The sequence below is a fragment of the Varanus komodoensis genome, unplaced genomic scaffold (genome assembly GCF_004798865.1).
Source record: "Varanus komodoensis strain SLA01 unplaced genomic scaffold, ASM479886v1 scaffold10, whole genome shotgun sequence".
Lineage (NCBI taxonomy): Eukaryota > Metazoa > Chordata > Lepidosauria > Squamata > Varanidae > Varanus > Varanus komodoensis.
Window position 1 is genome coordinate 3,210,537 of NW_025335269.1, and position 24,277 is coordinate 3,234,813.

Consider the following 24,277-nt stretch of genomic DNA (forward strand, 5'->3'; position numbering starts at 1 on the left):
TTGTTCAAGCAGCGCGCGTGCGTGTGTCATTTCCCTTTGCGGGGCAAAGTGCAGCAGAGAGATATCATGTACTGCGTGGACAGTGAAAGGCGTCGACACCCTGAAAGGCTGGCAGAAGCCGCTGTCGGAACTGGGAGGAGGACGGCTCGCTTGCTCCCGAACTCTTCGCGGGACTGATGGGAAAGTTTCTCCCCCATCTCGACCTCCTCGCCAGGATTTCCACAGCGCCCTTCCCCCCCGCCCCATCCTCCGTCAGAACCAGCGAAGAGGGCGGATCTGGCGGGGTCCTCCAGCCAATGAGAAGGCGCCGGGGTGGCTGGCGGGTGGCGCGCGGAGGGGACCGGGCCATGGCGACGCTAACTGTCCCTCCGCAGCGGGGGACCGGCGAGACCCGGATGGCCCTGGTAACGGTCCTCGCGCTGCTCCTACTCTTGCCGGGCGTGGCTGGTGAGTAACTGGGTGCCGTGGTGGGTGAGCCCTTCTCCGGAATTCTCTCGGCCATCCATCCAGCCGGGCACCCTCGGGGGACGGGGGCTCAGCATAATCTGAACCCATCAAGTGGGAGTAGGGCGCGCTTCCGCGGCGGGGAAATGATGGGGGGCACTGAGGATGTGGGGGGAAGAACTTGGGTTGAGTTGCTGAAGTTTTTGAAGCACTTTAAAATTTTAACAGCTAATAATCTCAACCTTGCTCTATGAAGAGCCAGGATATTTTCTGGTTTGCTTTTTAAGCGTTCCGCGATCCTAAGGAAGGGTCAAAATGATGTAGCAAATTTCACCGTTAAAAAAAGCTGTGCACAACGGAGCTACGCGTTGGAACAAAGCTCCTCTTTGGTACATCCGCAGACTTTGTTTTCCTTGAAGCCAGCGCTCATGTGTACAGTGAACGGCGTAAATCTGCGTTAGAACCCCGTGAAACTCACTACCGAGTTTCAAGACACGACACTCTTGTCCCACTGAAATCAGAGGAGACGAATTCCATATATTCATAGGACTACGATCATGGATAGTAAGGGCGGTGGGAGATGTTGAGTTCGTCCCCGAAATGTTTCCCTTTCTACTTTCTGGAGAGTAACAGAAGATAGCTTAAACACTGTTCTGTGCAGTAATAGCAGTGGGTCTACTGAGTTAGCAACAAATAGTTATGTACGTTTTTAGTTCTGGCTGCGTTGGTGCATTAGATTTTGTGGGAGGGAGGTATAAAACTGAATATATTGTCAGTTGCCATATTTTAAATTATTTCAAATAATAGAGTAAATAAGTCATTTTGGGTTTATTACAAACACATATATTAACGTACATATGCATATGTCAATTTGAAGTTGATGTCTCATTCACCTAATGGTGCATTAATGGGACAACGTCCCTGAAAGGCTTTGTCAGAATAAAATGGTTAGTCTTTAAAGTGCCAAAAACTGTTATTCATTATTGTGCCTACTCACAGGAACCAATGTGTTGTGGAGTTTAAGAGTACAGGAAGATCTGAGTTCTAGTCCCCACTTGGCTGTGGAAATAAAGCTAACTGGGTGACTTTGAGCCAGTCAGAGATGCTCATCTTATCTCACAAGGCTGTTGTACGCATAAGACTGAAAAGAGGAGAATTATGTAAGTTGCCTTGAGTTCCTTGAAAGGAAAGAAAAGCAGGGTATTGTTGAAAGAAAGAAAGAAAGAAAGAAAGAAAGAAAGAAAGAAAGAAAGAAAGAAAGAAAGAAAACTCCCTACCACTACAGATTAGGCAAGCAGCAACTTTTCTGGCATTTTAGGGTCTACTAAAAGCAAACCTTTTCCAGGAGACTTCCCAGGAAACATTTATGCTTCCCTTAGAAATTCCTTTAATACAGGTGACTCATGAATGTCACAAAACCATGTATTAATCTTTAATTTAATACTGTAATTTCTTCCCACAAATATAAATGGCTGCAGTATTTGGCTGGTTTTCTCTATTTACCTTCAACACCTGTTACCAGTCCTATATTTAATTCTACTTGTGTTTTGGGTGAATTCATTTCTTAAGAGTATTCAGAATTTCCAAAATAAATGTCTTAGAAGTCTTGGACTTCATTATCTTAACAATTAATTATATGAATATGAAAATAATACTTCATCAAAATACTCAGAAATAACAGCTATTTTGTTGATGTTGATTCATATTTTTCTGCACAGGTGCATCATGCTGTTACCTTGCAAAGGGTAACTTAATGTGCCGTGATGTTTGTGAACAGGTAAATTGGTTTTTAATTTACATTTGCATACCTGTAACATCTATGAAAAGAAATGTGTTGAAATTATGTTTACAACACTTAACCTGAATGCTGAACTTCTAAGCAGTTCTCTCAATGTGAGCAAAATGTACTGTTGGTAACCTATTCTAAGGCTCTTTTAGGCATAAGTGCACCCATATGAATAAAGACTCAGTTCTTGACATCTCACCCTTTGAGAGGGGCCAGCTGGTCTGTAAATCACAAGCATTTATTTTTCTTTTAGGCATTTCTCCCCTCTTGTTTGATCTTTGATTATCATCCATATCTCATCAGAGTACAAGATATGTGGTCTAGTGAACTGAAACTTGCAGGTTTAAGTGGATAAACAGTAAGGTTACCATTTTATATTGTAACCAATATAAGATCATAGTATAGATATCAGCACAAACATATGTTTATTTTATGGTAGTTTAATCAAAAAATTTTGGGAATTGTAGTTTGATAAGAGTCTCTGTTTGAGATCCATAGCCCTCTTCCTCAATTCCCTGCCTTTTCAGATGAAAAGAAATGACAGTTAACAGGTCATTTCTAATGGGTCTGCAGATGGGAGAGATATTGCAAACAGATATAGAGAACCAGTTCAGATATGTTCCTGTAATGTTCCCATACTGCGTGGCCAGCTATGCTTGATGCAAAGGTCAGTTTTTAAAGTAGTTTCAGATAATAGTGGGAATTCTGCTGTTCAGAGTCAAATATCCAGGTGGGTGTACTGCTCACCAAAAGTAGTTCTTTGGGCCCCAGACATTGTGAGCAATTTGTTATAATTCTGCTACTGTAAATGTGGTGTGATGGATAGAGTGTTGGACTGGGGATCCAAGAGATCCAGTTTCTAGTCCTCACTCAGCCGTGAAGCTCACTGAGTGACCTTAGGCCAATCACTCACTCTCAACATACCTCACAGAGTTGTTGTGGGGATAAAATGGAGTAGAGGAGGACCTTGTGAGCCACCTTGGGGTCCTTACAAGAGAAAAAAAGTGGGATATACATTCAACATAATAATAATCATGGTCATTTTTGGCCATGTAAAATAAATGACCATTGTATCAGAAACAAGTGGCATTGTGCTGATTAATAATCACCAAGGCATTTAGTTCCTTTCTAGACAAGGTTCCCATGAAGTCTAAAATTTAGCTAGGAAGTGGGGATGTAATGGTCCAGTTAAAATATGTGTCCCAATATCTATTGTTATGAAAGTATTTAATATGTTTTAAATTACATTTGTTGGGTACCAAATTTAAGTTCAGCTGGTTCAATATGCCAGTGTTTTTATATGTTGTGGAATAACAGTTTGAAATAACCTGAGCTGTTTACCTATATTTTTTATAATTATGCAATATTTCTTTTAAAATGCATTGGTAGATTTTGACATCTAAGAGTGATTCTCATTTGAAACATCTGTTGCAACGTGCACCTGAATATTGTCCAGAAACAATGGTAGGTAAAATTATGTTTGGTAAGACATGAGACCAAAATCGTAAGGTTTTCTTCTGCAACATTTTTCATTATCATTTTCTGTACTTTTAAGGGATTATGATGAATTTTAAATCATTTCAATATCTTACAGCTTGGACTGCTGTGCAGTCTGCAAAGGACTGAGGCTTTTGATTAAAATGGGTCTACAAAGTTTTTATGAAGCTGATAATTCTGTTTTATAAAAATTGCTACTTACTCTACATTGGCTAAGGCCAGATGTATTCTTACAAGCATTCCAATTTAGTTCAGAAACTAAACTGCTACTTTGGGTGGAGAGTAGGGGGAGAAATAGGAACTGTAAAATACCCAATAGCTCTTTATGGTTAGAAGAGTGGGTAGAAAATTTTCTGGTCTGTTGGTGGAAAATTCTTATTTCTGCATGTGACCAGAAGGACAGGTAATTGGAATTATGAATTTCTCACATTACTTCTCTTCTAAATTAATCATCAGGTAGCTCTTATTGGAACCGGTTTCACTTTGTCATTCATATTTTTATTGAAACTTATACCCTGTTCCACATGAAAACATGTCTAACAACAATGAATGAATACAAAATCAACAATCATAGTAAAAATATCACCAGATGGTGGAAGGTCTTAGGGGTGTGTGGAGGGCATATGAAACTTTCTCCTTTGAGCGGGAGTTCCAGAGACTAGAAGAAGCCACTGAAATCCCTCTAGTACCTGTTAATTTTACCTTACATAACAGCAAGACAAAGAGAAGAGCCTTGCTTTGTGATCTTAAAATCTGGGCTGCTTCATATGGGAGAATGTGGTCTTAGAGGAAACTTAGTCCCACCGCTATGGTATCCAGAACTATATACATTCTCTTTTTTTTCCCCAAATCATTTTATTTGTTTTCAGAAAGTACAATGGAAAATAAAAAGGGATATATAGGGGGAAAAAGCAGCAGCCAAGGGTCATTCTAAAGATTTAGCAAGCAACTCCTCATTTAAGCATGTTTACAATAATCAGAAGTCTCTATCAACCACTTTCCCATTCAACCCATGCAATTCTCAGTTACATTGCTTTGGCAACAGATAGTAATCACAAACTTTTGTAAAAATTTTATTTTCTTTAACCATTATTTAAATTCCTCACAATAAGCCTTTCATATTTCAGTAAATTCTTTAACTGATCTTCTGTTGACATAACTAGTTAGCTTCACCATTGTTGCATACTCAGCCAGCTTGTTGTTCCAGTCTTCGACAGGTAGGCAGTCTTCAGTCCACTACATATAGTAAAATTTCCCATCTACCTTTGCATTTCCAACATTTTTATTATAATTCTCATCCATTTTCTGTATATCTTTTAGGGTAATATACTACCAGCAACTTACATTGATTTTTTCTTAATGCTTGGCATGCAGTAAATTTTACATCCTTCATCCCATAAGACTTCTGCTTGAAGATTTTGCATCTAGCTCTTCATGCATATTTTGTCTTGTTGAGCCTCAGTATCACATTTAAGCAGTTGTTTATAAATACATCCCAGGAGATGGTCTACCTTTATTTTTAATTATAATTTCAAAGTCTCTCAAATTTCTTATGTCTTTTCCAGCTTGAATTTCCCTTTGTTACTCATTCTAGGAGAGATTGGAGGGCTAATTCTTCTCATGGTGTACCAAATTTTTATTAAACCATCTCTAAATACATGATTGCTATTTGGAGTCATTACCTTTTTAATTGATTCTTTAGCCATTGTGTATTCCTTCCTCAAAGTCTGCAATTTCCAGTTTCTCTAATCTTTCACTGAAATTAAAAATCCAATCTGTAATCCATATTAGGCCTTTTGTTTGGTAATGTAATTTGATGTTTGGTACTGGAAGGCCCCTTTTTATCTTGTAGTTCAGTGCCTTGTAGTGGTGAAGGGGCTTGTGTAGCTCAGTGAAGCGATGAGCTATGCCATGTAGGGCCACCCAAGATGGACAGGTCATAGCAGAAAGGTCTGACAAAACGTGATCCACTGGAGAAGGAAATGGCAACCCACTCCAGTATCCTTGCCATGAAAACCCCATGGGCAGTACCAAAAGGCAAAAAGATATGATGCTGGAAGATGAGCCCCTCAGATCAGAAGGTGTCCAATGTGTTACTGGGGAAGAGCAGAAGGCTAGTACTAGTAGCGCCAGAAAGAACAAAGTGACGGGGTCAAAGCCGAAAGGACACTCAGTTGCAGATTTATCTGGAATGTAAGATCTATAAATCAAGGCAAGCTGGACGTGGTCAGACAAGAGATGACAAGACTGAACATCGACATCTTAGGAATCAGTGAACTAAAATGGACAGCAATGGGTGATTTAATTCAGATGACCATCAGGTATACTACTGCAGGCAAGAATCCCCCGGGGGAAGAAATGGAGTAGCCTTCATAGTCAATAAAAGAGTAGGAAAAGCAGTTCTGGGATACAATCTCCAAAATGACAGAATGATCTCAGTTCGAATCCAAGACAAACCATTCATCGTCACAGTAGTCCAAGTCTGTGCCCCAACCACTGATGCTGAAGAGGCTGAAGCTGACCAGTTCTATGAAGGCCTACAACACCTTCTAGAATTAACACCAAAAAATGATGTCCTTATCATCATGGGGGATTGGAATACTAAAGTAGGAAGCCAAAAGTTAACCGGAATTGCAGGCATGTTTGGCCTTGGAGTACAAAATGAAGCAGGGCACAGGCTGGTAGAGTTTTGTCAAGAGAATGTGGTAGTCATAGCAAACACTCCTTTCCAACAACACAAGAGACAACTCTACACATGGACTTCACCAGATGGTCAACACAGAAATCAGATTGACAATGTGCTCTGCAGCCAAAGATGGAGAAGCTCTATACAGTCAGTAAAAACAAGACCAGGAGCTGACTGTGACTCAGATCATGAGTTTCTTGTTGCAAAATTTAGGCTTAAATTGAAGAAAGTAGGGAAAAGCACTAGGCCACTCAGGTATGACCTAAATCATATCCCTGATGAATATACAGTAGAGGTGACAAACAGGTTTAAGGAATTAGATCTGATAGAGTGCCCAAAAAACTATAGACAGAGGTTTGCAACATTGTACAAGAGGTAGCAACTAAAACTACCCCAAAGAAAAAGAAATGCAAGAAAGCAAAATGGCGGTCTGAGGAAGCATTACAAATAACTGAGGAAAGAAACATAGAAACAGAGTGAGTCAGAAGGGGTCTCCCGGGACATCTAGTCTGACCCCTGGCTCCAGCCGGCTCCGCTCACGACATGCCCACCATGTGCATGTCTAGCCTATCTTTGAACACCCTCACCTATGGGGCCTTAACGACCTCCCATGGATGCCCATTCCATACCTTCGGGGTCCTAACTTTAAGGAAGTGCTACCTGACATCTAAATGCAAGAAGGAAAGCAAAAGGCAAGGGAGAAAGAGAAAGATACACCCAATTGTGAAAGCAGAATTCCAAAGAATAGCTAGAAGAGGTAAGAATAACTTCTTCAATGAACAGTGTAAAGAAATAGAAGAATGCAATGGAATAAGGAGGACCAGAGATCTCTTCAGGAAAATTGGAGATATGAAGGGAATGTTTCATGCAAAGATGGGCACGATAAAGGACAAAAATGGCAGGGACCTAACAGAGACAGAAGAGATTAATAAGTGGTGGCAGAATTACACAGAAGAACTATACAAGAAAGAGCTTAACGTCCCTGATAACTGACCTCGAGCCAGACATCCTGGAATGTGAAATCAAGTGGGGCTTAGGAAGTCTGAGCAACAACAAAGCTAGTGGAAGTGACATTATTCTAGCTGAGCTATTCAGAATCTTAAAATACAATGCAGTAAATGTGCTACACTGAATATGCCAGCACATTTGGAAAACTGAAGTGGTCACAGGCTTGGAAAAGGTCAGTTTACATTACAATCCCAAAGAAGGGCAATGCCAAAGAATGTTCAAACTACTGCACCATTGCACTCATTTCACATGCTAGCAAAGTTATGCTCCAAATCCTACAAGGTAGGCTCCAGCAGTATGTGGAGTGAGAACTACCAAAAGTACAGGCAGGATTTCAAAGAGGCAGAGGAACTAGAGATCAAATTGCCATCATATGTTGGATCATGGAGAAAGCTAGGGAGTTACAGAAAAACTTCTGCTTCATTGACTTTGCTAAAGCCTTTGATTGTGTGAATCACAACAAATTATGGCACATTCTTAAAGAGATGGGAGTACCAGACCATCTTATTTGTCTCTTGGGAAATCTACATGTGTGTCAAGAAGCAGCAATGAGAACTGGGCACTGAACCACTGATTGGTTCAGAATTGAGAAAAGAGTTCGGCAAGGCTGTATACTGTTGTCCTGCCTATTTAACATATATGCAGAGCACATCATGAGAAAGGTGGGGCTAGATGAATCACAAGTTGGAATTAAGATTGCTGGGAGAAATATCAACAACCTCAGATAAGCAGATGGTACCACTCTAATGGCAGAAAGTGAAGAGGAACTAAAGGGCCTCTTGATGTGGGTGAAGGAGAAGAGTGCAAAAGTTGGCTTGAAACTCAACATTAAGAAAAGTAAGATCATGGCATCCGGTCCTCTCACTTTCTGGCAAACAGATGGGGAAGAAATGGAGGTAGTGACAGATTTTATTTTCCTGGGCTCCAAGATCACAGCAGACTGGAACTGCAGCCAAGAAATTAAAAGACGCTCGCTCCTGGGGAGGAAAGCTATGGCAAATCTAGAGAGCATACTAAAAAGCAGAGACATCACCCTGCCAACAAAAATGCGTATAGTCAAGGCTATGGTTTGTACATTTGCCAAATCCCTGGCAGCTTACTGACTGGTCATGCAAAAGCTCAGTGAGTCTCGACTAATGAATGAACTCATTGCCTGGTGCCCTTAATCTTTCCAAATATGCACATGGCTGCTGGTTCTATCACATGTGTACAGAGCGGGCCATGCATGCACCTTGGGGCATGTGTGCCATAGGTTCGCCATCACTGTCTTAGGCAGAAATAGGTGACCATCACAGACAACAGATCCATAGTTCTTGGCTCCCTGTTTGACCAGAAATAGAGCCCTCCAGAAACTATGTATCCAACTTTCAGGATAGCTTCTACAGATCAGATCTTGGCCAATCCTTAAGGACAGTAGCTTCTTCTCAGATCATTTTCAACCCAGGGAGAAAAGGAGGAATCGCACCTGATCGGCAAGTTCAATCCTCCCCTCCCCACTGGCAAGCTCAGATCCTCACAAACTGCTCAAATTAATCTATCAACATCCAATCAATTATTCTTAGCCTCATAGTATAATCAACAAATGACTTTACGGCTTTGCAGGCCAGTTAGGAGTTCGATGTAAAGTGGCTGGCATGAACTCATTTGGGTGAATAAAAACAACTTTTTTTGCTGAAAGTTGCAGGTTAAGCTTCCTTGGTTTGGGGGTGGGTGGGAGAAAAAAGAAGGAAAACTTGGGAGAAAAAGGAAATATCCGGAAGGCAATTTGAAAACAGTTCCTTGTTTACTTTGTCTTCTTGTCTTGATGGTATCAGAACTGATCACTGGCCAATGGATCTTCATCTCAAAGGTGAAGAAAAATGAAGCCTAGCTTCAATGATGTCTGCAAAAACAGACACTATTAGCAAAACAAGGCAAGAGTTCACACAAAGGTATCTCAAGAAAATGCCTTCTTTCCCAGAAGTGAATCCTGGATATATTATTCTAGATGGACTTACCTCAGGGTTGGTTGTTACCTTTCCTAGAACATCTATGTTTAAATGTGCTAATTTTCTACTTAAAGATATTTATCTTGATTTTATTTTATTTTTTTAAAAAATATGTCTGCCTTACCTTATAGCCATTTTTGTAATTATAGTATGCAATTACTTCTTTTAGGGAGAGGTTTGGGGATGCATAAATTCTTCTTTGCCAGGTAAGAGTTTAGACTGTAATGACAGTGTAATCCTATGCACAGTTACCTATTAAACTCTTTGGGTCTTACTTTGATTAGACTTATAAGATTACACTATCTTTTGCATATTTACTTAGTAGTTTTCAGACAATATTCTAATTTGTTGTATTCCATTTTTATTGCTGGTATATTGACTGAATCAGACATGGGTGAGTCACCTCCTCTTTGCATGACTGCATACTAAGGAATGAATTAGAAAAGGGTTTACCATAAATTCAGCAGCTTGTGAGATCCAAAATACATTTATTTAGAAATAAGTTTTTAGTTTAGACTGCAAATCATAACAAAAATGTACATGACTTACACATAGGATATAAAAACCCATTCCATTGGATAAAACATTTCATTAGGCAATCTCACATCATTAAAATAGTTCACCATTTGCTCCAAGAAGTATTAACATACATGCTTTGCCCTAAAAGCAAAGGAAGGCAGTTATATACCTCTTCACCTATTTGTTTTCTCACCTAAAAAATTCTTTGACCGGCAAAGAGTGCCAGAATGAGGCTGTCACAGATGCAGTAGCTTCCAAAAGTACAAGAGGACAAGAACTTTCTCACAAGAACAGGAAGCTTTGTGAGAAATGTTAAATGACTTTCCTTAATTATATGATACCAGAACATTGGTTTAACCCCTGAAATTAAGGACAAATCAGACTCACAAACTTCCTTTAACTAGTGCAGTGGGAACCCCCACCATACACCACCCAACCATTTGACCTTTTAAGGTATTCTTGTGAAACAGGAAGAACCTCAAGGAATATTCTTACTGAATATTTGTTCTGTTGGTTGAAGTGTGGCTCCTGCTGGGTAAAAAAAAGCCTTGTGGGAGGGCATGATAGGTGCTGTGGAGAACTTAGGTGGAAATTATGTGTAGTGTACTAATTCTTTCTGGGGATCTTGGGATTTGTAGTTAGCTATTTTTAAATTCTGATTGACTGTTGCTGTTTATAAATGAAAAGTAAGCTGGAGAAATGCCATGAGATAGAATAGAATTGACAATTGGGGATGGGGGGGTTGGTCATGCTGTTTCTTTTAAAGTGTCAGTGCATCTCCTCTCCTGAAAAAAAGTTTGCATAATCTTGTGTTGGGCCAGAGAGAAGGAGATAAACAATTTAACTACTTGCCTGTGCTAGCTGGTTGAAATTAAGCACAGCTGTACTGGGTAAGGGGTGGAAAAGTGGAGCCTTGTGACAAACAGAACAGGCAGCTTTGGTTTTATAAACAGCAGAGAATGTGGATGAAAACATACAAGACAAAGAGTGTGAGTGAACAGTCATAGCACTGAAAGCTCGTAGATAAGAAGGAAGACTCTATGATAAGTAGTTTGTAGGAAGGAGGAATGGGTAGTTCTTAACTCTCATACTGAGCTGAAGCTTCTAGACTTAAGCAGAGATCGCGGGGCGAGGGGGGGTTAAAGCATGGTTCTCTGATGTAAGAGGGGACTGAAAAGTTCTAAATGGTTTGACTCTTGTTAAGAGCCCCCAATTTAATTTGAATACAGCAATTGAAGATAAAAGAAATGCCCTGGTCATTAGAAATAACATTTCAGTTTCCTCTTGAAGCAGCACTGATGGTATATATTTGGGAACATCCAAATTTAAAATGATTGTTTTAATTAAAAATAAATATCTTATACACAACATGGTGCCACAGTTATGTGAACTCTCTTCTTAAGTATGGTAAGCCTACATTTACAGGCATGTAAAAATGTTTATCAGTACGCGTAGCTTCATTTTTCATCTTGTGGAAATGGCCTTGTCCAGCCTAACAGTTTGTGCTTCTGGAAAGTTCTGTGCTTTTAATTTCTGACTAGGACACATGTGCTAAGGCACAGGCTAGATAGAATTGCTATTGTTTTGTGTGTATGTGTTGCTTTGACCTATCATAGCCATTTCATGTCTGTCTCCTATTCTGTTTTAGTGAGGGCAAGGCTAGGAGAAGGCTGAGAAGGCAAATAGAAATAAAAACTATCCAGTGTGCATTCTTCCTGAATTTCCATATAGAGGTTGCAATCTTACAGGCCCTGCCAGACAAACCTTGTGGAATTCTATGACAAGGTTTCGAGATGGCTAGATGGAGGGGATGCAGTGGATGTGGTTTACCTGGATTTCAGCAAGGCCTTTGACAAAGTGCCCCTTGATATCCTGGTTGAGAAACTGAGGAGTTTTGGGATACACCAAAGCACTGTCCGGTGGATTAGGGCATGGTTGACTGACCAAAAGCAGAAGGTAACCATTAGTGGGGAATCATCAGGATGGCGGCCAGTGACAAACGGGGTCCCCCAGGGCTCTGTCCTGGGGCCGATCCTGTTTAATCTTTTCATTAATGACATGGAAGAAGGGGTGAACAGTGTGCTGATCAAATTCGCAGACGACACTAAAACTGGAGCAGTGGCCACAACTGAGGAGCAGGTACTCCAGATCCAAAAGGATCTTGACAGACTATGGCAGTGGACAGGAGACAACAGGATGGCGTTCAATGTGGATAAATGCAAGGTCTTGCACTTGGGGCATAGGAATATGTGTCATAAGTACAGGTTAGGGGACAAGTGGCTGGAGAGCAGCACTTGTGAAAAGGACCTCAGGGTACTGGTTGACTGCAGGCTAAACATGAGTCAGCAGTGTGATGCGGTGGTCAAGAGGGCGAACGCCACCCTTGTTTGCATAGCCAGAAGTGTGGCTTCTAGATCAAGAGAGGTATTACTACCACTCTATACGACTCTGGTGCGCCCACAACTGAAGTATTGTCCTCAGTTTTGGGCCCCTCATTACAGAAAGAATATAGCCAGGTTAGAGTCAGTGCAGCGTAGGGCCACAAGGTTGGTGGCCGGTTTGCAGGGGATGGGGTATGAGGCGAGGCTGAGGGAACTGGGTCTCTTCAGCCTGGAGAAGAGGAGACTCAGAGGGGATATGTTGGCGACATACAGGTATGTGAGGGGATGTCACACTGAGATGGGTAGAGACCTGTTTTCTCCTGCAGAGGAAGGCAGGATGCTCTCCAACAGAGCAAAGCTCAGGGAACCAAGGTTGCATTTAGATGCCAGGAAGCACTTCCTGACAGTTAGGACCCCGAGGGTATGGAATGGGCTTCCAAGGGAGGTCGTTGAGGCCCCATTGGTGAGGGTGTTCAAAGATAGGCTGGACATGCATATGGTGGGCATGTCGTGAGCAGAGCCGGCTGGTGCTGGAGGTCAGACTAGATGGCCCGGGAGGCTGACTTGCTCTGTTTCTATGTTTCTATATTTGCATCCCTGTTCTGAAATAAGCTAGACTGGCACTTTGGACAGGGAGAGAAATAAGCTGGAGCACTGCCAGGATATATAATAGCCTGTGGATCCAGATCCTCTCCTTCCTGTCCCCTGGAATGTCCTATTTACACCTTTTCCAGTCTTTGACTTTGGAGAAGCAGCCATGGCATCTCTATTCAGGAGGGGGGAATCCAAGTGCAGACCTCCAGGTCCAAGTTGAGAGTTCTTTCCTGACCTTGGAACTGGGAATTTCAAGCATCCTGTGGTCTTCTAGACACAGTCTAGGATCCATGGGATCACATTGTTAATAAGTGGTTTAAATTGATCTTTCTTTCTTGGAGACTTAAATCAATCCACTCTGCTAGATGAATTGTCCAACTCTGGGAAATCTGAGTCATTCTGCCAAGAGCCCTTCCCATCAGACCACATCTAGGAAAAAGTTAAAAGGAGAGTGCTTTGGATTACAGCTGTGCAGCATACACAGCAGTGGTATTGTAACAAGTTTTGTAATTTTTCTTTAAAGGTGTTTTGAAGAAATCTGATGGTTGGGTTGGCTTAGGTTGCTGTGAGTTAGCCATTGTTGTAGAATGTCGACAAGCATGTAAACAGGTAAGATTTTTTTTGACTGGTTTGGATTTTTATCTACTGTAATATTTAAATATTTTATGAATTTAAAACATATTTAGTTTTAATTATTGGTTTTATAATGAAATAATCAACCTAGCTTGTCTATATAATTATATTAAATTGAATATGAAGATATTTGTTAAAAGAAATGCTTTGTAATTTTGATCATATTCTAAAATGCAGTATATCCAAGTGATTAAAATATTGCCATATGAAAAAAAGATATTAGTATCATTTCTAAATTTTTGCAATATAAATCTTTTCTGTCTTACTCTTATTAAAAGGGTATGTGTTAATAATAAATGCGTGTATTTCAGGCATCTTCAAAAAATGACATTTTGAAAATTTGCAGGAAAGAATATGAGGTAAGCACAAAACAGATAGCCTTTTTCTTCCCTGTAAGCTTGCTTAAACTTTCCAGATTGTTGAGGACTATAAAGTCTGATAATAATTTCTGATTCACAAACACTTCTGGAGAAAAAACAGACCAAGCTGAGCTTTCTCACTTACTGTAGATGATATAATTATCTTGTTATTATAGTTGTTTGTTTATATTTATTGTTTATTTATATTATATTGTAAGCCATCCTGAGACAATTGGTTTGTATAGGACAGGATAAAAATATTCTAAATAAATAAAATGCTGACTTCTAGCAAACTTTGGGTTGCTGACTAAGAGCCAGCAAAGTGATCATGCAGTCTCCTGCGTATTCCTCCCCTCTGAAATTCCTCCTTTCTTGTCAGTATTAACTTCAGTTTAACACTTGTGTACACCAGGAAGATATGAAAAGGTAAAACTATCATGGTTTGGAAGAATAGCAGTAACAAAAATGAAAATTCTGCCAAAGATTAATTTTTTTGTTTTGGATGATCCCAATCAGGTTTTATGATCATGAATTAAAGGAAATGCAGAAATTATTGGAGATTTATTGTAGTGGAGGGAAGAGAGCAAGAATAAGTAAAGTACTTTGGTATGAATCACAAAAAAAGGAGGGTTGGGCATTCCAGATGTTAAAAAGTATTGGGTTGCAAACCAATTAAAGATAGTTCCAGGTATTATAGTCCAAAATAAAGAATTAATATGGAGTGATAGCGAATTTAAAAAAGGAAAATAGATGATCATTTAGAAACATATTGGTTTAAAAGGGATATTAAAAAGATTATTAAGAGAATTCAAAATCCCTTTTTAAAAAATACAATGGAAGTATGGGGAAAATGGAGGCAACAGTGAATCCCAGGAACTTCTCCATTAACACCAGTGGTCAAAATGGAGAAATTCCCAAAAATAGAATTAAAGGATTGGAAAACTAAATTTAAAAATAACCGTATATATACATATAGATGGGAAGACTGGAAAAATATGATAAAAATCTATCACATATTGCCAGAGGTTAAATTAAATTGGTTAACTTTAATTTAATTAGAAAAATGGATAAAGATGGAGGATAAATTTAAAGAGGAAGAAAGACAATTAACAAAATTTGAAACGATCATAAAAGAATGTGAGTGAGGAAGAATATACAAGTAAAGGAAGAATTGCCAAAATCTATAGGATATTAATGGAGTTAATAAGACAAAAGATCAGACAAAAAGTTTAAAATCAATTTGGGAAATGGATGTAGGTGAAATAAGAGACAATGCCTGGAAGAATATTTGGAATATAAGAGTATATAAGAATATGTCAGTTAGAATTAAAGAGCATGGATGCAAAGTAATATGGAGATGGTATTTAACACCAGTTAAGTTAAATCAAATTGATGACAAATATTCTAATATATGTTGGAGATGTGGTAAAGAGATCAGAACTTACAAACATATGTGGTGGGATTGTAAAAATATACAAAGGTTTGGATTATGGTATTAAGGAAATTGGAGAAATTTTAGATATAGACTCAGAAATGTCACCAAGACATTTGGTGTTATAATTGTTGATAGAAAAACAAGATATAAATGAAGCTAAGAAAGAATTGATTTTAAGTATGATAATGGCAATTAGGCTAGTGATAGTTAAATATTGGAAACAGAACTGGATTTTGCAAAGGCATGAATGGTATAATGAAATATGGAACATGGTAGTAATTAATGATAAACTAATGACAGAAATAAAAATTAAAAGAGGGTTAATGAAAGCAAATAAATATAATGAAATTTGGGAAGATTTTGTAAAAGCAGTACTGATAGAAGGCAAAGGCTGTAAACGCAATCAAGATTATATGAACTTCTGGAGGGCATATGGAAATAATTGAAGTATATTATATATTATTAATTGCTATAGTATATGAATGGTGGAACCATTGGTCTCCGGGGTGGTGGGGGCACTTTATTATTTACTTTTGTTATAGTGTTTTTGTTATTATTGTTGTGTTGTATTTATGTTATTTTTTGTCTAAAAAAATAAAAAAATTGGTGGGGGGGGGGTAAAAAAAAGGCACTTGTGTACCAATACAAACTAATAAACAGAAAACATGTTTCTTTTGTAAACTAGAGAATGTAGCCATTTTTTGAGCTTGCAGTGCATGGTACCAAAGGGACCAATAGCCACAATTCAATTGGTGCACTTATAATATGAACCCATTTGGGATGTCACCTGATCTTTCCCACATTTTAAAAGGTGCGTAATGGGAAACACATGGTACAGCATAGCCCATCACACACAGTGAAAACATTTTTGTGTTATCTATGCATTTAGATAGTCTGGGAAAAAGCTCTTCATTTACCTTAATGTATGCATGTAGCACTCCACTCAAGGAGGGTGTCCTGCTCTGTGCCCACAAATGCCAAGTCCCTGTGTTACCTTCCAAACAATTAGTCAATTCAGTCTGAAGATCAAGGCTGTATGGTTTGTGCATCCACAGTTTAAATCGGGCAGGAGTATCCAAAAGAATGTCCAGGAAACAAGCCAAAAGTCTAGTTATCTTACTAGTCTTAGAGCCAAAAATGCCAATAACTATTCTTGTTCTTTGCCACAAAGACCAGGCTCTGGCTGATCTAATTTATAGCCAGCTGTTAACCAGTGTATTGTTTCATGGGAGGTTCCATGTGCTTGAATTTCTGCTGGAACCCTGCGCTCCTTTTCCTAAGGGATGAATTGCTTCTTACTCTGGTTCTGCCCTTGAGGAATTCCAGAGACTGCCCAAGAGGCTGCTCCTCTGATGGAAGGCAGACAGCGGAAACCCGAACCTCTGCATCTAATTGTGGTTGGGGCCTTCTGTGCTCGCTCTCTTCATCCCACGACATTATCTAATAGATAACATTATCTATCCTGTCTGTGAGAACAACCTTCATTTTAGAAGTTTACATTTTTAGATTCACTTGGATAAGATTATGTAGCCAATTTGACATGGTGCAATTGTGTAAAAAATAAGTTAAAATACATAATTTATCATGCTAGGCATGCGCTCCCCACCTTGTCGTGGTGAAGGGACTTGTGTAGCTCAATGAAGCTATGAGCTATGGTGTGCAGGGCCACCCAAGATGGACAGGTCATAGCAGAGAGCTCTGACAAAACGTGATCCACTGGAGAAGGAAATGGCAACCCACTCCAGTATCCTTGCCATGAAAACTCCATACCAAAAGTCAAAAAGATACGATGCCGGAAGATGAGCCCCCTCAGGTCAAAAGGTGTCCAATGTGCTACTGGGGAAGAGCAGAGGACTAGTACTAGTAGCGCCAGAAATAAAGAAACAACTAGGTCAAGGCCGAAAGGACACTCAGTTGTGCATGTATCTGGTGGTGAAGGGAGAGTCTGCTGCTGTAAAGATCTATACTCCTTAGGAACCTGGAATGTAAGATTATGAATCAAGGCAAGCTGGATGTGGTCAAACAAGAGATGACAAGACTGAACATCGACATCTTAGGAACCAGCGAACTAAAGTGGACAGGAATGGGTGCATTCAGTTCAGATGGCCATCAGGTACACTACTGCAGGCAAGAATCCCTCAGAAGAAATGGAGTAGCCTTCATAGTCAATAAAGGAGTAGGAAAAGCAGTAGCGGGATACAATCTCCAAAATGACAGAATGATCTCAGTTCGAATCCAAGGCAAACCAGCTTCACAGTAGTTCAAGTCTATGCCCCAACCACTGATGCTGAAGAGGCTGCAGTTGACCAGTTCTATGAAGATCTACAACACCTTCTTGAAATCTTCCTCCCAGCCTTGCAGAAATAAGGTGGCTTGGAGGTATACAAGCCTAATTCATTGTGGCTCCATCTTGCACATGTTATGATAAATTCTAGTTTACCATAATGTGCAAACATTGCCAGGTCACAGATGGGTTACTGTACCCCTTGTCCTGTTCTTTCTAATTTCTATGAAATATTTTGGACACTCTAAAGTATTGGAAAAACAGAAAAGTCAGTTCTTGCCATCTGAAGTGGATAGCTTCAACCCAGAGTCACAATGGCCATTATGTTTCATTGGAGAAGATAGACCATGGGACCTCAAACTGAGGCCCGGGGGCCGGATCCGGCCCGCCATGCCAATTTGAACCCACTGTGCCCGGGCCCATGTGCTCACCCGCCGTTGCCCGCCTCGCTCTGCGCGCAGCGAGGCAGCGGTTTGCTCGCCCAGAGAAAATGATCTCCAAGCAAGCAAGCTGCTGCCTTGTGCGCCTGCCTCCCCTCCCCTTGCTGTGCGCACTTGCCCGCCTGTGCCTCGCCCCGCGCCCCCACCTCAGCGCATGTGCTTGCACGTACCGCCCCCACCCCCTCACCGACCCGCATGCACTGCCAGCACCACCTTTCTGGCCCGTGCCCAGCACCGGCACCTTTCAGTTGGCCCCCTGCTGAAAAAGTTTGAGGACCCCTGAGATAGACCCTGGATTTCAATCTGTATGAGGCTTTTTATAACAAAGAGTCAGCATTCTTTCTTCCTTAATTCTTTAGATTAGGAGATCAATGCAGTGGCTCACTCATTCCCTAGAATGCTTCATTTAGATTAAACAAGTAGGAGTTGTATGCTCCATGCTCTAAATCCCGACACCCCCCCCCCATTTTTCATTTTCTTTCACAGAAATCAGCACGCAGTGGCTACTGAGTAAGCGTAGTCCTCATTAGACTGGGGGTGGGTGCATCCTTCTCCCACATTGATTGTTTTTCTCTAAAGTTGGTTGGTACATCTCTCTTATCCCTGGGAGGTGGTACTATGCAAAGATCAGTTTTCTGAGGACGGAGATACCCTTAGGATTGAGTATCATATACATCAGTGTACATCACTAAGTTCTGCTTCTTAGCTCAAACAAACATTAGATTTTTTTTTCTTTATCCAAAATCTTTAGTTGTTGGAATTTTCATAGTTTGGGTTCCCCTGAACTTAACTCCCTATATTAACTGTATTTCTTCTAATACTGTATTATACTTCTCTGCCCATATCTGTAACCTTTCCTCTGTTGTGCTAGTGTGTTTCCTTCTCTTTTCTGAATGTCTGCATTGCTGTAGGAGGTTGACCAATATTTGTTGGAGAACAGAAAGGACAGGTAAGAGTTTTCAAATATGAGAGTGAAATAGTGTTCATTGCTCATGACAGAGTAATTTCTTTTTCTGATTCTTCCTCTTTTTTCTGCTTTTGTTAGAATCATTTTGACATATTTCACTTAAAGAGGAAACCTTTTAAAATGATGATAAATATTAGGAGCATGAAACTATCTAGCATTTTCCATAATAAATTCTCATATCTCTGTGCCTTTCCCCCACATGCCATTATTTATAGGTAAATATAAAGTACTTGTATTTATTGTAGTTTATTGCACAATCTATGCAATGCTAAATACCAGTTCAGTTTACCAGATTTTTGTGGGGAGGTGGTAACTCTTCCAAAGTATATTTTAACATCTTTCTATGTTGTCAACCGGCAGTCTACAAGAATGTAAGTTTTTGAAAGGTAGGAATAGACTATATGGTGTGGAGTAAAGACAAAATAATAAATGCCTGAGCTGTCGCATATTAATAGTGAATAATGGGAGAAGTTCCCCCACAAGGCTACTGCAATGGCAGTTGAAAAAGAACTGATGGTATGCAGGAACTTTCTAGAGGTATGTGCACTGGGACAATGGGGAGGGCTTCTGTCAAAAGCATCTCAGCTATAGAAGTTTTCTGAATGGGGCTCTGCACAAATTATGAAGAATATCACCTAGCTGATTTTATTTTAGTTTAATATCTGGTGGTAGCTTTTCTTTCATGTAAATTATACATTGCATGTTCACTTATAGCTATCACCTCAGAAGCCACAATTTTATCATGTATGGTATTTGACTTCATGGAAAACAGAGAGGCACTTGAATCATAAAAAGCAATACAAGTGATGTTACAACAATGATTATTTATTGTGTGCTTTGCCTGCTTGCAACTTCTTTTGTGTTGTCTCCTCGCATATAAATGCAAAAGATATACCTTTACTAACAGTTGATATACAATACTGATTTCTGTAACCATAACCATTTTAAAACACCTTTCCTCAACTTGGTGCCCTCTGGTGTTTTGGATTTCAGCTTCTATTAGGCCTAGCCTGCATAGTCAATGATTAGGAATGCTGGAAGTTGTAGTCCAGCACATTTGGAGGGTATGAAGTCAATGAAGGCTGAGTTAAAACAGAATGCCATTGAAAAAGGTGCTGTTAATTTGGCAAGTGTCTTCCATGTACAATTGTGCATCCAAAGGCAACATTGTTTTGCAGTTAATTACATTTTTTCCATATAGCAGATTTCCCTTTAGAAACATCTCAGAGATGCTTAAAGTAATCTTGAAAATAAATTAACAAAACGAACCAAGTTATAAAAAGTGTAAATGCTTATAGTGCTGGTGACCATGAAGCAGAACAGTCAGTAGACAGACTGGTTCTTCTGTAGTTTCCAGCACCAATTCCATGCAAACTGCATCATTTTACCTTGAATGGGTGAAAAATTACTCAGGCTGAGAAGCCAGGACGCAGACAGTAGTTATAGAGATCTGGTGGGCCCCTAATGAGTCTCCAGGTGATATGAGTTCTAAAGTTTTATTGTTTTCTACTCACTAAACAAATAATTGTTCTGAAGACTTCAAACATACTGTGTACAAAGTCTTATTTCTCTCTACAAATGCTATGTATTTCAGCCCATATTAGAGTTCCAGTTCTGTAACCATTGATAGAAAAAGTCCCATGTTTGGTAGCAATCTGTATCTTCTTTTTCCTTAAGAGATAAAGTCAGTCTATCCAATTCTGCACAGTCCAATATCTTGTTCAAGATCAAATCTTCAGTCGGTAGCTCTTCATTTCTCCAACATTGCGCATATGTGATCCTTGCCGCTGTTATTGCATGCAAAGTCAATATATACTTTATTTATCAAGATCATCAGGGAGAATGCCCAACAGAAATATTTCTGGTTTAAACTTTACAGATCTTTGCAACATTTGCCCAAGCCTTCTATGTATTTTAACCCAATATTTTTTTGCTTTATCACAGGTCCACCACATGTGATAAAAGGTACCTGGTTTCTGTTTACATTTCCAACACTTATTTGACCTATTCGGAAACATTTTAGCTAATCTGTTGGGTGATAGATACCATCTATAAAACATTTTATACAAATTTTCTTAATAGGAAGTTTCCAAAGTTATCTTAACATTTCTTTCCCACAACTTTTGCCACCTTTGCGATTCAATGTTATAGTCAAAGTTTTGTCCCCATGTTGTTTCTTTAACTTGTTCATCTTCCATTTTCATTTCTAAAAGAAAATTATGCAATCTTTTAATCATTTTTTCATCTTTTTTTAAAATTAATTGATCAAAAGTATTTTTTTCCTTATAGAAACTATACATTTTAAAATCTTTGGCATGTCTCAATTGTATTTGCATTTGATGCCGCCAAGAAAGATCAGTGCCCTAGTCTTGAAGTTCTTGATTTGGTTTCAATTTTCCTTCATTGTCCAAGATGTCATTATAAGTCACAATCTTATTGAAATGTAATGCATTTGGGTATACAAAAGCTTCCATAGGAGAAAGTCATCTCGGTATCTTCTTATAAATTTTTATCTTTAATTTTTCCCATATCAGAATCACTGCCTTCCTAATGTAGTGATTTTGAAAATACCCATGAGCTTTACACTTCTCATACCACATAAAAACATGCCAGCCCATTTGTAAGTCATGACCTTCCAAGATATAAAATCCTTTTGTTCCTTAATGTTATCCATTCTTTTAGCCACACAAGAACACATGCTTGATAATACAACAACAAATCTGGGAGGCCAAAACCCCCATTCCTTTTGACCTCCTGGAGCATTTTTATTTTAATTCTTGGTTTCTTCTTTTGCCTTATAAATCTTGAAATTTGTGTATTTAAATCATCAAAAAGCTTTTTCCCAATTTTTATGGGGATTGTTTGGAATAGAAACAAAATCTTAGGTAATATATTCATTTTAACTATAGCTATTCTTCCCAACAATGATACTTGTAAATTACAGCATTTTTCCAAGTCTGTCCTGATCTCTTTAAACAATATAATGTAATTATCTTGTTTCAGTGTAGCACATCTAACTGTTAAGTGGATTCCTGGATATTTAACCTTTTTCACTATTTGAAGATCTAGCTGTTCCATCCAGGCTGTTCTTTGATTCAACGTACATTGTTTTACTAACAATTTAGTCGTTTCTCTATTTATTTTCATCCCCATAATTTCTCCATAGTCTTCCATTTTTTTCAACAATTTAGGTGCTGTTACCGTGGGTTCTTCTAAGTTGAAAACTAAGTCGTCTGCAGATGCTTGGAGCTTATACGTTTCACCTTTAACTCTAGTTCCTATAATTTCCATATCTTCCCTAACATTTCTATTAAGAACCTCTAAAATTAATATGAATAACAATGGTGACAAGGGACATCCTTGTCTTGTGCCTTTTTGGATTTTTATTGTCTCTGTAGGTTGCCCATTAATTATTCTGGCTGTCTGTTTTTGATAGATGTTATTGCATTTATTAATTTTTTGCCAAAATCCATTTGTTTTAATTGTTTTTTCATAAACCGCCAGAGTGGGCTTCATAGTACTCTAAAATATCCAATATGGTCCTCAGATTATCTCTAATTAGCCTCTTAGGCAAAAAGCCATTTTGATCTGTATGTATAAACTCTATTAAATTTTTTTTCAATCTTTCTGCCATTACTGAAGCAAAAAATGTATAATCCACATTTAAAAGTGATATTGGTCTATAATTTTTAATTTGTGTACAGTCCATGTCTTCTTTTGGTATCAAAGTAATATTCACCTCCATCCATGTATTCAGGATTTTAGCTTCAAGTAGAACTTCATTACATATATCTTTCAATTAATTATTTAAAATTTATTTAAAACATTTATAGTATTTCACCAGTAATCCATGAGGGCCAGGAGTTTTATCATTTTTCTGTCTTTTAATCGCTTCACTTATCTCTATCATTGTTATTTTCTCATTTAACTTTTTTTTAAAGTTCTCTGGAGGTTTTGGTAGGTTTTCCTTTCGTATATTCTTGAATCTTCTCAGCTGGTACCTCTTTAGCTTGGTATAATTCTGTGAAGAACTCTTCCGCTATTTTCTTTATGTAGCTGTCATCATCATCGTTCAACTTAAGAAATAATCTTTTTTCTCTTTCTTTCTTTAACTTGTAGGTTAGCCATCTTCCCGGTTTATTAGCATTTTCAAAAAAGTTCTGTTTATCCATTTTGGTTTGGTTAGTTAATTCATTTTTTTCCAGAAGGTTCAGTTTATGTTTTACAAGGTTCATTTGAATCTTAAGATCTTTTTTAGATGGGTCTCTCTGTAATTCCAATTCTAGTTCTACCAAATTATCTGTTAATTTATCTCTTTCTTGTTTTCTCTTTTTGTTCCGTTTACTGTATATCTTATGATCAGACCCCTAACATAAGCTTTTGTAGTATCCCAAACATTTTGTAGGGATGCTTCTTCTATTTCGTTTTCTTGGGGAAAAAAACTTAATTTCTTTGTTATTTCTTCTTTGAAGCCTTTGTCTTTTAGGAGATATTTATTAAATCTCCATCTGGGCAGTGTGGGTATTCCTTTCAAAGTCATGGTTAAGGGATTGTGGTTGGCCCAAACATTTGTGTCTATTTCAACTTTTAACAAGTCTAGAATCAGATGGTATCACCCAAATCATATCAATTCTAGACCACGACCTATGTCTGTTTGAATAAAAAGTATATGTTGCTGTGCTTGTGTTTTTAGGACTCCAAGCATGTATTAGTCTAAGTTCGTCCAGTACGTTGAAGAATGATCTTGGAAGTATTTTCCTTCCTCCTTTCCCTTTATTATCGCTCTTGTAGTCCAGTTTTTTGTCTACTATTGCATTAAAGTCTTCCATTAAACATAGGGTTTGCTATCCAGTTTTTGACAATAAGATATATAATTTTTGATTAAAAGTTTTCTGTTGATCATTGGGTGCATAGATTGCCACAAATAACATCTTCTTTTGTTTTATTGTCACTTTGACCATTAAAATGTTGTTTTTTGATGTGGGTTTCTTGTAAGCAGATTACATCTAGTTTCAGTTTTTCAAGTTGTGAAAAAATTCTCCCTTGCTTGAGGGGAGAGTTTAGTCCATTTATGTTTACAGAGAATAATTGAATTTTTCTTTGCATTTTGGGATCCATATTTATATGTATATCATATATATATGTCTATTTGTTTTTGAGTTTCGCACCCTGACCTTTCTCTTTTCTCTTTGTTCTAATGGTTGTTCATTTCCCAGTTGTGCTGAGGGCACTGTTTCTTCTTTGTCTGTAAGGTGG

General features: G+C 38.7%; 1 protein-coding gene across 4 annotated transcripts in view; it reads left to right on the forward strand.

The window, feature by feature from the left end:
• The first annotated feature begins 288 nt into the window (after positions 1-288).
• RECK (reversion inducing cysteine rich protein with kazal motifs) overlaps positions 289-24,277 on the forward strand; it is a 71,095-nt gene continuing 47,106 nt past the window's right edge. For 3 of the 4 annotated variants that reach the window (XR_006416885.1, XM_044452861.1, XM_044452869.1), the window contains exons 1-6: positions 305-447; positions 2,163-2,221; positions 3,620-3,694; positions 9,579-9,615; positions 13,427-13,512; positions 13,848-13,895. Coding sequence is in view for 3 of the 4 variants with exons in the window: in XM_044452861.1 (XP_044308796.1) it covers positions 348-447; positions 2,163-2,221; positions 3,620-3,694; positions 9,579-9,615; positions 13,427-13,512; positions 13,848-13,895 (405 nt within the window). In the remaining variant the exon portion in view is untranslated. Of the gene's footprint in view, positions 448-2,162; positions 2,222-3,619; positions 3,695-9,578; positions 9,616-13,426; positions 13,513-13,847; positions 13,896-24,277 lie in introns of all 4 variants that reach the window. The other variant, XM_044452850.1, reaches the window with a different exon arrangement.